Source organism: Macrobrachium rosenbergii, chromosome 56 (genome assembly GCF_040412425.1).
Source record: "Macrobrachium rosenbergii isolate ZJJX-2024 chromosome 56, ASM4041242v1, whole genome shotgun sequence".
Classification (NCBI taxonomy): Eukaryota; Metazoa; Arthropoda; class Malacostraca; order Decapoda; family Palaemonidae; genus Macrobrachium; species Macrobrachium rosenbergii.
This window is the reverse complement of record NC_089796.1, coordinates 18780359-18793292: the sequence shown is the minus strand read 5'-3', so window position 1 is coordinate 18793292 and position 12934 is coordinate 18780359. Positions and strand designations below refer to the sequence as shown.

At 34.6% G+C, this 12934-nt stretch overlaps 1 protein-coding gene across 2 annotated transcripts; it reads right to left on the bottom strand.

Moving 5' to 3' along the window:
* Positions 1-864: 864 nt before the first annotated feature.
* On the bottom strand, positions 865-11656 carry LOC136836412 (maleylacetoacetate isomerase-like). 2 transcript variants are annotated; one of them, XM_067100622.1, is made up of 8 exons: positions 11485-11656; positions 9320-9371; positions 8501-8562; positions 8169-8249; positions 7490-7567; positions 7138-7264; positions 6658-6760; positions 865-1542 (listed from the first exon to the last, which is right to left on the bottom strand). In XM_067100622.1, the coding sequence occupies exons 1-8, from the start codon at positions 11494-11496 to the stop codon at positions 1419-1421; spliced, it is 639 nt and encodes a 212-aa protein (XP_066956723.1). In that variant the 5' UTR covers positions 11497-11656; the 3' UTR covers positions 865-1418. The 2 variants fall into 2 exon arrangements, with proteins under 2 accessions (XP_066956723.1, XP_066956724.1); XM_067100623.1 differs by lacking the exon at positions 11485-11656 and adding an exon at positions 10897-10988.
* Positions 11657-12934: the final 1278 nt, after the last annotated feature.

The following is a 12934-nucleotide window of genomic DNA, read 5'->3' as shown; positions in this document are numbered from 1 at the left end:
TGCAAGCCCTGAGAGTCTAGATATGCAACTGTGGTCTTGTTAAATAGTTTCAGAAACTTGCACATCACTTGATTTTGTTTTGCCATGATAATTTTTCTTTATACTGTACTTTTTTATATTTTACAGAGTTTTGTTTAAGAATGGGTAATTTTCAATGCTGACTTCACTCATCAGTCCCACTGCTGTCTCAGGAAATAATGTACTATTTACCATTAACAGCAAAATTAAATGTTTCTGTCATCCACCTTAATCATCTATTATTTCCAAATATCCTAAGCCTCAGGTTTCAATCAATAATGTTTTGCTTGTTGTTCTATGGGACCAATGACTCATCCAGCTTTGTGACCCAGTTTCTTGGCCTCCAAAAAACATATGGTACACTTAGCAAAGAATGTGAGTCAAGGTCTGAAATACTGAACAACCAGTGAGATGCCATGTCTCTTCTGAGGAGCCCGTGTCGTTTTAAGTTTAATAATGTGACCTTAGAAGGGATTTTCTAGTCCACATGCTTGAACCTTCCAGAAATGACTAACACACTATCTCTAAATAAATGTCTTGGATCTGTAACTCCTATGTTTGCAGCTTATGACATCTTTTATTTCGTCTTTATTAATCAGGGCCTTTTCCATGGGGAAAACTGATCAAGTGAATGTACTTAACCTTCTTTGTTGTGCGTACACTGTACTCGGAATACTGTAAACATAAGTTTCAATCTTCAACCTACACCTTACTTCAGTTTGTAAATTTATACCAGATTTTCTCTAAAAATAATTAATTTTTGGCAAAACAACCTGCTACCACTGTGTGATCTTTCCCTAATAATATTCTCTATTGGTACTACGCCATGGATAGTAAAACTTCCTGTTACCAAAATACTGTATTTCATTAAAAAATATAGTAGAAACAACAGTAGTTTCTAAAAAATTTTCTGATAAACATTTTTGAGGTCACAGCAAAGTACATGAACATCTATTCCATAAGTGTTCAATTACTGTAAACTGTAATTTCCAACCGATTTCCTATAAGTCATTGGTTAATTACATTTCTGTTATGACAGTTTTGATGCTGAATGGCACACTGAATTGAAAATAACCTTGAAATTATACCACCACCTGTTAAGTCAGCCAAAAATGATCAGTAACGGCAAAATATACCAAGATTGAGCAATGAAGCTTACAGGCACAAAACAAAATTATGCTATCAATCTCTTGAAAGACAGAAATAAAAAACCATAGCATCACTTGAGATGCTGCTGAAAAATTCCACAGTATGACGACTGCAATTAAGAAAAGAGCCGACTTCCAAACAGGTAATACCTGAATGAAAATAATTTCCAATGTTAATCTACCCCCAAATAAACATGTTGCCAAAAACCAAATTAATTTTAAAAATGCCATCATAACAAAACTGTATTAAACCTATTTGAGATCCTCTGGGCAATCTGGCTGTTTGGAGGGATGTGCAGCCTCGAAGGCCTCCAGAGATGTCAAAGCATCATGTACGCGAGAGATTATTGGAAATGCAGACATATCCACTTTGAATCTGTAAAGACAAAATGTTGGAATCAAACATTTCCCTACAGGATGTGTTTACACTCCTGAATCATTAAAGAAGCCTTATGTATACAAAAATGAGGTGGCAGTAACAACTACACAGATGGTCAGTGTAAAGCATTCAGCTCAAAACCCGGCAGGTATCCAGTAATAGCTTATCAAATCCCATCAAGCAACATGCAACCCAATTTCTTAAAAATTCATATTACAAGGCACAAAGCAATTATGTATATGCAGAAACTCAAGCTTTAAAGATAAAGTCAAAGTCAAGGCACAAGCATCAAGTACAAATTTATCACTAAGAAAATTAATGACAACACTCATAGTCCTACTCCCAGTGGTAAAGTATAATCAGCAAAATTAACATCATGAAAAGACAGTATAGTTCCCAGTACATCAAACAACTTGACAGAATTATGCTACATACCTGAAGTGTACAAGAACCCCAACCAACAAAATCAAGATACAGGCAGTTCCCGGTTATCAGCAGCCTCGGTTACCGGTGATCCAATTTTACAGCGCTTGTCTAGCGATGACGATAATCAGATTTTCGTCGCTGATAACTGGTTATCGGCGCTGATCGCCTCTTATCGGCGGCGCTGATCACCGGTTATTGGCGCCGCTAACCAGGGATCAGTGCTACTATCGCCGATTTTTGGTTGTTGTCACGCCGTCGGGAACGGAACCCCACCAATAACCGGGGACTGCCTGTATTTGAGATGCTGTGAGCTTCAAACCCGTTAAATTCAACCTCACTATTGTGATATGGCACTAGAGTCACCACCTTACTTACAACCATTCATGTTATGAAAATTCTGAGATACGAACAGACAGGGTCACAAGTTAAAATTGTGTTTGGAGCTCTCCCCCTTGCCACCTGTATGTTCAAATTTTGCTCTGCGTGCCTATTCTGCTAGCAAGAATTTTTTACAAAGAACAGAAGAACACTAGGAAGATGAAGAACCTGTTCCTTTAACCCCATCCCTGATTGCCCTGAGTATTCTCGTGATTACTTAACCTGTATTCTTCTGATAATCACAAGAATACTCTTTCGTTCTTGTAAAATATTCCTGCTTATATTTCTATCTTCCCGATTTACCTCGTTTTTTGATGAATTTCCATCTTCTATATTTCCTCTCCACATAAGAAATGTTTAGCATGTATTTTGGTCAATAGATGGTGGTGTGTATTGTTGTCTATGAATTTCCAATGTCAGATGCTACTCCTGCAAAATTCTCTTATTGATGGTGTTGTGTATTGTTGTCTATGAATTTCCAATGTCAGATGCTACTCCTGCGAAATTCTCTTAAGTTCATAACTTTCAAAGCATGGTTGATTGATTGATTGATTTAATTGTGGGTTATATGGTGTCACAACTACCAGGGTCACTGACGCTGAGGTTTCAAGCATGGAAAAAATACTAAAGTTTGATTATTGCAGGAATCAAAATCTTTTCTTCTTTTTATCTTTTTCAACAGAAATTATGCACTACAAACTGAAAACCCACTTACGAACAATTAAAGATACAAATGGCCACCTGGAATATAACTCGTTCATAAGGTGGGTAGTAACTGTATAAACACCCTTTCAGATAAAGCAATAGCAAATAAAAAATACAATCTAGTAATATGAAGAGTACTATACAAGCAACACAGTGGGAATGGCGAAGAGTACTATACAAGCAACACAGAGGGAATGGGCGAGTGGCCAAAACATTAGGGTGAAAAACAAAGTAAATTTAACACAAGTCCATGAAAGCATGCCAAAAAGGGACAAACTGCAAAAGGCAGTTTAGACCTTATATCAAAGTCTATTATCATTAGGAAACAAATTAACAATAATCTCAAAGAATAACAAGAAAATAAGGTGGCTGAAAAATATATGAGGGTCACATCCACAAATCCAGTACAGTGGATACTAGATGGATTGAATAAAAGAAAGCAAAATTTATTTCATTCCTATTGGGCAGAATAAATCTAGATCTTATCACAAACCCAAGTTTCCAAGGGCAAATGCCAACAAACAAAAATGTCTGCCAAGGATTACAGAATCCATTAAAAAACTTTCAAAAACTCAAAGAGATAACAAATGAAGTTATCAGCTTAAAAACCATTTACAAATCTAGCTTGAAAACTTATGATGATCTGACTCATGCTGCCATCTATATCAAGACAATGAAATGACTAACATTTCTGCATTTAACATAATATTCAGTCCTGTTCCTGCTCTCTTTACTTTTAAGTGCATAATATTCAGTCCTGTTCCTGCTCTCTTTACTTTTAAGTATTCTGGAAAAGCAACAGATTTTCCCCTATATACCCGTGTTTTTAGAGTTTGCATACTGTACTTGAAAATTATTAAAACACTATGATGTGTACAGTGATATCACAACGAAATGCAAAAAAGGTTCTCCAAAAGAAACTATTAGTTTACAGAAATACATGGTATAGACACTGGTTATGTTCTTCAGGGTACCCATTTCTACAGGTTGTTTGCAACATCTCTTCAGTCCCATTGCACTGCTTTCTACCTTTCACATTTCATCATTCACTTAGGTCTTTACCTAATATGCTGCTTGACTTTTTTAACTATACCTAACTTTACATCTGAACTCATCTAAACCACAACATTATAAGGTATAGTAAACTATCTTTTTTACAAGCTGCTTGGGCACAAGATCATGGTCAAGCATTTTATTACCAAATGGAGTGCATGAAAATTTGTATTTCCTGAGTTAGTGCCTTTGATCAGTCCTTCAGTTCCATCTACCTCACAGTCATATATTAAGCAATTTTCTGTTTTCCAGAACCTTCACTTTACTGCCATTTTAACTGGTAATTTTGCAGTCGCCTAAAAAATTAAACATTTTTATTACTTTTTTCTCTTCATAAAATGAACTGCTAGGTAAAGATGGTTGGTAAAGCCCGTGTTTGTTCTCATGATTGTGGACTCACGATTCATGGGTTTTCTGTGGAACATACCTAGCCATTATTCAGAAAATTCGCCCATTCGCTGTATTTTTCACTAAAAATATTCACTAATTACAGTATTTTCATACCATTTTCATGAATAAATGCACTTTCTGTGATAAAACTATTAAAATACTCAGGTATAAAGCATTTTACAGGGTTTTCCTTGTGTTTAAACTATGAAAATGGGCAGTTCTAAGTGTTTTTAGAGGTTTAAGTATCATGATTTTTAGCTATTCGCGGGGGGGGTGTGGTACGCATCCCCCGTGAATACGGGGGGGTTCACTGTATTCTGGCTACTACAGTCTCAACACCAACATGTGAGAGACTATCAGCAGATTAACTTATGGTAACACCATTTGAATAATCATCTTATGGACTATGACCAATGACTGCAGTAGTAATACACAACGGTGTTTCATAACCTCCACTTACATTTACAAATTGTGTTATATACACACTAGCTAGATGCTGAGTTGAACAATGACAATCATCAGTATAATTCCTTAAATATTCATATGAATTACCATATGTATATTAATTATTCCAATCAATTACTGTACCATACATCAAATTAATCATCTAAATTTAGATCTGCAATATTTCTGTTTTCAATTCTACTTTGGAATGTCTATAGAATAATTTTCCACTTAAAGTTCACAATATAAGCATCACTACCTAAATAAAAAAATCTGGTCTGGTTTTTATTTTTTTGCTGATTTTTATTTGTGAACACATCTTGAGTTATCCAAGAAATTCAAATACTGACAGAATACTGCATGATGTAGTGTGAATGATAAGCCTTTTGCAATATCGGAACAGAAAATCTACCCTACCCTTCATTTAAAATACACTGACCAAACTCTTCTTGATCAAGCTGAGAAGATAAGAATACTAACCTTAAGTGACTCCTAACTATTTTCAAAGTAATCAGCAATACCTCAACAAAAAAATAAATGAAAAATGTAAAATGTGAGAAATCTAATAAAATGTTTCCTATATAACTGACTCATGTTAACTCAATCATTAGGTAATACATATTGGTTTTATATTCAGGTACCCTCTGGTCACAGTCCTTCGTTGAAATGCAAGGCTGTTGCTAGCATGCTGTTGGCCCAGCGTTAACTCTCCACACTGGCTAATGAAGAATTAAAGAATTTATTTCTGGTGATAAAATTAATTTCTCGTCATAATGTGATTCGGATCCCACAATAAGTTGTAGTCCGTTGCTGGTAACCAGTTGGTTCTAGCCACGTAAAATAAATCTAATCCTTTGGGCCAGCCCTAGGAGAACTGTTAATTAGCTCAGTGGTCTGGTTAAACTAAGATATACTTAACCCTCTGGTCACACTGTATGAGGAATACTGTACATGTAGGTTACTGTTTTAGGGATGGATTCTGGATAAATTATAATTTCAGGATCCAACAAACACTATTGTAGTTTGGTGTCAATGAGTTTAAACAACTTTCCAACTGATGAAAACCTTGAAATACAAATCATTGATAAGAAACTGATACTTCTCTTTCAATCACTATAAAATTTGGGATGAGACAGCTCCACATGTTCTTGTCTAACCATGCCTCAAAAGAAAAAATTAATAAAGGAACAAGTACACAAATAATGTCAACCTCATATAATGTGTTAGGCACACCTTAAAAACAGGAACTTTTAGGAACATGCAATAAGCAGGAAGCCATTCCACAGCTGATATGTAGAAGGGTAAAATAAATAACCCCACCAAAACACAAGCCCACATAGTAGCTACAGCATACAACAGCAGCGATTATACCGGGCACAATGATAAACATTCTTTGAGAGTATTACATCAATCCAATCCATATCATGCATTTCCAGAAAAAAAATTTATCATTTACTCCATTAAATCTAATAAAATTAATCATTTGATCTGCAATATAAATCTGCCGCGATTCATACAAAAATGTATCTTTCTACCTGAATAGATATGATCAAATTCTCCACAAACACCCGAAAACATGAGTCTAACAGGAGCATTAATAACTTTTACTAAAAAATTCAAGTCACTTGGTTTGGAATAAAACTGTTGAACTTTTAAAATATGTCTAGAACTCTTTTACACCCCTAAAAGAAACTACTATTGATCATGTAAACGAACCTGTTTGCATTGTAGACTTGAGGCACAAGACAGCAATCTGCCAGGGAAACTTGGTCACCCACACAGTATTTACCAGAACTTTTTGCTAACACCTGCTCCAGCGCTGTAAAATGATATTCCAGGATGACTATTGAAACAAATATTAATACATAATTCCCACAATTACAATTGCCATTGAGTCCCCACAAACCTAATCTTAATCTATCAGAATACTTTCTTGATATCATACTGGAAAAAAAAAAAAAAAAAAAAACCATGAAAATCTCATTCAAAATTTGCATTTGACGCTGAAAAAAATTCTGATTATCAACATACTGTACTTAGGTATAATTGTAACTAATGTTAATTATATGAAAACAGTTGAATTTATGTTCATTCAGACTTCAAATACAAAATAGCACTCCTCAAAATATTTAAATAGCACTCCTCAAAATATTTAAATAACTAACAAATTGTTGTACACTGCACATCAATAATTACCTACAAAACCCTTGTTGATGTGGAACTGCGCCCACTCCATTTTCTTCTCATCTCCAACTTTCTGCAAAACTGACAAGTTCTGCAAAGGCTGAATGCCAGAGCCAATAATTTCACAAATCTCACGTACCTTAATGGAATCCAAGAAAGAAAATCATCAACAACTGAAATACAGTATAGCAAGAATATCCCAATATTTTACAAAATTTCAAAATGAAGATTTTAAAATGGTTTACAAAAATTAAATTATCAAGTCATGACCATATCAAAGTAACAATGTCATGAGAGAAGTTCTTTGTATATACAGTATTTATAATACTGTACTAATACCACAGAACAAATATTTACAACAAACCTTTGCCCTGAGTACTGGGTCCTTGGGTAACAATGGCTGCTGTGGATACACTTCCTCTATATATTCCATGATGCTAGTCTGTAAAGGTGTTATTTCCATAAAATAACAATGAAAACATTTTTCCTGAATATAATTCAAACAATGGAAAAAAAAAAAGAGAAAATTTTAAAATATTTTAAATAGTGGATAATTTGTGCGAAACGAATAGCACCTTGCTTAATTTTGGCATGACCTATTCTACAACACAATTTCATTTTATGTACTACTGTACTGTAATATGAGAAATACAGTCCAGCCATCATAACCTATCTGTGCCCCTGCCAAAGATGGTCTGGTTGTTCCTATCGTTACAAGAACTGTACTGAGACGTTCTTTAGTCAGCTGATGTAACTGTAACAGAAAGACCCTTGCCACTGCTATATCTAACAGCGTACCCAGGTACTTTGCCAGCTGCTTGGGCATGAACTTTGACTTTTCAATTACATTGCTAAATTTTTTCAAAAATATTGTCCAGCAAAAAAAAAAAAAAAACTCTGCTCAACATCCAAGGTTGTTTACTTGATGTCACCTTCTGCGAAACTTTCTTTTCATAGGATGCTTTACATATTTTGGTTAAGGAGTTGGGACTCTATAAAATTGACAAAATGTTATACTATAATGAAAATTAAACATTACTCACCGACTGAGTTAAGGTTTGGTTGTTGATGAACAGGGCTGGTACCTGCCCCATAGGATTTGTCTTCTTAAATTCATCACTGACCTAAATAGGAAAATAAACACTGGTTCAACTCTAAAAGAAAGAATAAAATTTTTCAAAAAATCCTGTCGCATCTTCATTTATATAACAACAAATCAGTTACACAATGTCACCAAACAAACTGTAATCCAAGAACTCAACACAACTTGTCAGAAAAACATGAACATGAAATACAGAAGATTAAATAACCTACAAAGACCATGAGATTTAAAATTACAAAGTTATATCTTTTACAAAAATATAAAAAATATTACCTGTTCTTTTTTTAAAAGATTTACTGCCCTAGTCTCATAATCAATGCCTTTATGAGCCAAAACTGGAAAAGATAAAAAAAAAAATATATGAAATAAGATTTTTCACATATGTCAATAATAAATAATCATGAAGCATAAACCAATTACTAAAACTTCATATCAAGTAAATTAAAAAATTTTACAGTATATAATTGCATTCACTAACTACACTCTCAAGTGAGAAAGTAACTGGAAGCAGTCCCCTAATCTACCTCAAGTATGGTATGAATGGTACAGTAATCAACACTTGTTAGCAGCAATGAAACTGCATGCAAAAATGATCTCTTCAATTTGAATTTTTTTTTTACATACAAGGCATTCATAAAGATACAACTTTTTCACCAAAGCCAAAACTGGGCACAAAAAACATGTTTAACAAACAGTAAATTACTTGAGTCCACCAGTCCCTGAGGTCAACTGTCCCAGTAAGACTGAATAATATTTACTGCCTTGTATTTATAAAACAGAAATGGAGAATAAAAATTTTTGAATGCCAAAATATACTACTTATTTCTAATAAAAGAACAACTTTCACGGACCAATGGCATTACCAATAAAAAACTGAATATGAGGGAACTTCAACCGAAATACACCCCCATTCATAAAATTTTTCTAACCCCTCTTTAAAAATTTAAAAGAATATTAAATTTATTTATCATTATCACCAAAACTTATGCATAACAGACCCAATGAATATGAAGGAAAACAGCAAGAGAAACTGCCCCTACATTAAATAAAAATATTCCTGGTAACTCCTAAGGAATAATCTCGATTACTTACCAATTCTGACCCTCCATGAGCAGGAGCTTCTAAAATAAGAATACAACACAGGCTGCAAAGAAAAATGAGATAAAACCAATAAAAATCACAAACATTAAAAAACTACATGCACAGAAATAGGTTACTCTCAATAGAGGCTAAATAAACAAGTAAGTGCCAATCAAGAAACTCTAGCCTAACAAAGCAAAGCACAGTAACAATAACTATGAAAGTAAGTCACAGTACAGTAACTAATTTACATATATAAAAAGTATAGGCAAACACATCTGTATAAATAATATAATTTCCCCACTAGGCCTATCGGTAATTATTCTAACCAAATAGACTTTGCCTGTCATGATAATAATGAAGTATCTTAAACACAAGTACAATACTACAATGACAAAACTGTTTTATCTGCAGCACTTGACATAGGCCTAGCAATGCATCTGCATTAATCAATAGGCAACATCTACTCTACTGCTTAACCATTCAAACATACCTGTTAACATGTTCAGGATATCCACAATAGCCTATTAGCCTAACCATGAGAACTTTAAAAAGTTGGAAAGGAAAATTTCAACATCACGCAAGGTTTTGCCGAACGTCACTACAGCTTTCCCTGAAATCCAGCTGGGCATCCTATTAATCTGAGTTAGGGTACTGCCATTAAAAATATTAAGTCTAGCTAAACTAGCCCAACTGTGGGCCTAGCCAATTTAACACTTCGAATGCTATGTATGTATTCATCAGTATCCCTAAGTAAGAGCTCCGCATGGACTGTTACCTTGGAAATTGATTTTTCCTATAGTTTTAGTGTTGCTGATGAAGGAGGTGGCGTTATCGTTAGTCAATTATTATTAACTTCATATCTACCCAACATGGTTGGGGACCCTTTGGGAACGCAGGGTTTCGGAAACGCTGGGAGATAGACCGGACCGCCATGTAGTAGTTATGGGGTGATTCCAAACATGCGCAAGTCGTCAGGGAGCCATATGTTTAAGAAGGGATCTGCTAAGGAAACCTATTATAAAAAGAACTAAACTAACTTAACGTACCCTAACCTAACCTAGCAGGCTGTGTTACTTAGCCGGGAGGCTAAGCCACCCTGGACACACCTCCCCGTCAAGTAAACTCCACTTTTTACCAAAAGCTCCCCTACAACACCGCACATGTGCGATAGCATTCCAGGATGGCCAGTGTACAACTTCTGAGGTTAATTACGGGATAATTACAGCCGACTGACAAAATATAAGCAACCAAAATACTAGGCTATAGGAACAATCAATTTCCAAAGTAATACCCGATGCAGAGCTATTGCTTAGTTCTACCTATTCATCCCCCAGGCAATAACACAATGCTAGGCTATGACGTAACATGCTGCTTAGATATATATATAATCCAGAGAGCCTAGGCCTGGGTTAGGCCTATAACGGAACCTGAGCCTCCTCTACTAGCCTGTAGGATAAGCCTGTAGCTTTACAATGCCCAGTCTAAACGATCGTTGTATAAGCTGGGCTATACTTAAATGACAATGCGTACCCTTATACTTACATGATATAATGCGTACCCTTTGACTTAAATGACATAATGCGTACCCTGAACATCTCCAGAATACAAGAGGCAGAAGTTGTTTAAATATATATTCTATATTCTGCCGCAAAACACAATAAGCGATCTTCCACAGAAGTGACAAATAGTTTATAGAATAGATCCCGCAACAATTTTGCAATATTCATAATTCCTACTATAGAATTTAATAACCATTTAGAAGAAAAATTCAAACATATATATACACTGCTGAAAGAACATCTACAACTTACCGTTCACTAGGCCTACCCACCTGGTAACAGGTACTTAAATCACATTTGAAAGCCCCGGGGTAATAGACGACCTTGAAATATTTTTGCTTACGAGTAATCAAGTAACCATAGTTACCTTTTCTAAATCATTCTTCTATGCAGGCATATTAAAAAGAGGGCATTAAAACAAAAGAAAAATAAATTCACTCGTGAAAATTGACACATTTTAACATAAAAGTGGGCCCAACCAAGACGTAGTGGTGATTTATGTAACACGGCGTTATGTATAATTCATGAAATAACTCCAAAATCAAAAGCATTGCTAGAATGTTTTGTATAAATTTAAATAAGCTCATATGTCAACTAAAATTCAGTGGCACTTACGTTTGATGACATTATGAAAAATCAAGCTAGATTTTGATGACTCTCAACAGGTATCCAGCTTGGCAACAGGTCCTCTCAGAAAATGGGCAGTGGTTTCGTCTGCCGGCTCTGCCCAACAGCCCAAGGTACTTTGCCCAATCCGGACCGGCTTACCATATCAGCCATCGTCAATGAGTATGGAAGAAATTATCCTGAATGGAATAGAGTTCGGGTACCATAAGTCTAAGATTATCAGTCCAAATAGAATGATAACTATTTTGCCATGTATTTCCTTTATTTAAATACCCAATGGTTATTTACGAGGGTATGGTATATTTATTTCCGTATTTTGGGACTCATGGAAGCAACTGGTGGTTGTTTACATTTAGAAAATTTTTCAGCTTTTATTACCAACAAGTGGTTTTGCCGTTTTCAGGAAATTGAAGTCCCTCATTTCTTTGTTGAAAAAGAGGCAATATTGAGCTTTGGGCGGAAGTAAAATTAGCACATCGGTCTTAAAATTACAGAAAATTTAGCTGAAGATGCACCACATTCACCAATGAGAAACAAGATTCCTGAGGCGTGGTGGGGTGTGTCAATTTCTTCTGCCAATCAGACGATTTTGAGCACGGCAACGTTTACCAAGATGAGCACTTATTCTGTACAAGCAAATCTATATCCATCAGCCATCCGGTACTTTCTTTTGTGAACATTTCTTGCGAAAGTTTTTGAAGAACGAATAGTTTTTATTTTTATAGAGAGTCGTCTCTCATAGTTGTTTCCTTTACTAAGTCTAAATGTACAAAGAACTTGACATGCAGGTTCTCTACAGAATATTACGTTTATACTCATTTCCGGGGCCTTTCCTCTACCTGAATTTTGATGTGTCAATAGTGTAGTATAAATAAACATTCTCTCTCTCTCTCTCTCTCTCTCTCTCTCTCTCTCTCTCTCTCTCTCTCTCTCTCTCTCTTCTGTATACATACATACATACACACACACGTGTATATATATATATATATATATATATATATATATATATATATATATATATATATATATATATATATATATATATACACATACAGATAGATAGATAGATAGATATATACCTTCTACTGTATAGATAGATAGATAGATATATACCCTACTGTAATAGTATATATATATATATATATATATATATATATATATATATATATATATATATATGTATATATATATTACATATACATAATTATATACATATAAATATATATATATATATATATATATATATATATATATATATATATATATATATACTGCTCATCTGTCATCTGGAACACTACATGAAATTCACCACATTGGAGCCAGATCACCATCAAATCTTTACATGAATTAAACATTAAGTTTCGTGAAAATCCGTGGTGTGTGAGTGTGACTCGAGGTATAACTGTTCGTTGCTCGGTTGAAGAGTAAAGATGAATGA